The 1,445-nt window shown below is 40.9% G+C and overlaps 1 protein-coding gene across 1 annotated transcript; it reads left to right on the forward strand.

Annotated features, from left to right (window-relative positions):
* Positions 1-399: 399 nt before the first annotated feature.
* Positions 400-1,190, forward strand: OR6F1 (olfactory receptor family 6 subfamily F member 1). Its single transcript, XM_013994606.2, is given in 2 exon segments — positions 400-1,146; positions 1,149-1,190. Coding segments are annotated over 2 exon segments (780 nt in total). The 5' UTR covers positions 400-408.
* The last annotated feature ends 255 nt before the right edge of the window (positions 1,191-1,445 follow it).

Raw genomic sequence — 1,445 nt, forward strand, 5'->3', positions numbered from 1 at the left:
TCGATTTCAATCTTGAATCTTAAGTGTAACCATGGATGTGATCTTTGCAAAATTGCTAAAGTTATTTGCATATGTCTCTTGAATCGTTTGTTGGTTATAATAACATCTCTCCATTTCATTAAATTAACTGATATTAATCATGCATAGCTTGAAGTACAGAGTGGGCACTAAACAAATTTTGGGTTATCAGTCTGCATTCAGCTATTGAAGCACTTTCATCAATCTATTTCTTTTTATCTTTCTAGGACTCTGTGATTGGATCAAAGGCATCAGTGTAGGTTCTCTGTTTTCTGGTTCATCTCAGTATTTCAATGAGGACAGACAATGAATGTATCTCCCAAGACTTCCTCCTACTGGGCTTTCCTGGGTCCTAGGTCCTTCAACGCTCTCTTCTTGCTTTTTCTGATTATGTATATCCTCACAGTCAGTGGTAACATGGCTATCTTGATGTCGGTGTGTACCTCCCACCAGCTACACACTCCCATGTACTTCTTCCTGAGCAATTTCTCTTTCCAGGAGATTTGGTATACCACAACTTCAGTCCCTAAAGTCCTGGCTATTCTCCTGGGGAAAAGCCAAACTGTATCATTTACCAACTGTCTTTTGCAGATGTACCTTGTTTTCTCATTGGGCTGTACAGAGTACTTCCTCCTGGCAGCCACGGCTTATGACTGCTATCTGACCATCTGCTATCCTCTACACTATGGCATCATCATGAACAGCCTCCTATCAGCAGAGTTGGCTCTGGGCTCCTGGGTCTGTGATTTCATGGCCATTGCTATTCCCAAAATCCTCATGAGCAGTCTTTCCTTCTGTGGCCCCCACACCATCAACCACTTCTTTTGTGACATTGCACTCTGGATCACGCTGGCCTGTAATAGCACATGAGCAGTAGAACTAGTGGCTTTTGTGATTGCTTTTGTGGTCATCTTACATTCTTGCATTATCACCCTGGTATCCTATGTTTATATCATCAGCACCATCCTCAGGATTCCCTCAGCCAAGGGCAGGAGAAAAGCTTTTTCTACCTTCTCCTCCCATTTCATTGTGGTGCTCATCTGATATGAGTCCACAATCATCCTTCATGTGTGCACTTCCATTAAGGAGGCCTTTGATCTGACAAAAGCTGTCCATGTCCTAAACACTGTGGTGACTCCAGTTCTAAACCCCTTCATCTACACTCTCCATAACAAAGAAGTAAGAGAAAGTCTGATGAGAAATGGAAGGGAAAATAAACTGCCTCCAACAAAAATGACCTCTGTCAATTGTCTCCATACATGTCCAGGTGTCCTAAGTAAGAATATGAAGAAAAAGAGCAAATCTTCTTTGATACAAGAAGAGGAAAAACTTGAAAAAAAATCAAAACAAATAAAAAACTCTTTCTATCTGCTCTACTTTCTCATATGTGATAGGAATTGGAATGCTTAATATAAACAAACTGGACT

This window comes from Sus scrofa, chromosome 2 (assembly GCF_054392235.1).
Source record: "Sus scrofa isolate SSC_HxYL_T2T_F1_AM1 chromosome 2, Sscrofa_HxYL_maternal_Yorkshire_Landrace_v2.0, whole genome shotgun sequence".
NCBI classification, from domain to species: domain Eukaryota; kingdom Metazoa; phylum Chordata; class Mammalia; order Artiodactyla; family Suidae; genus Sus; species Sus scrofa.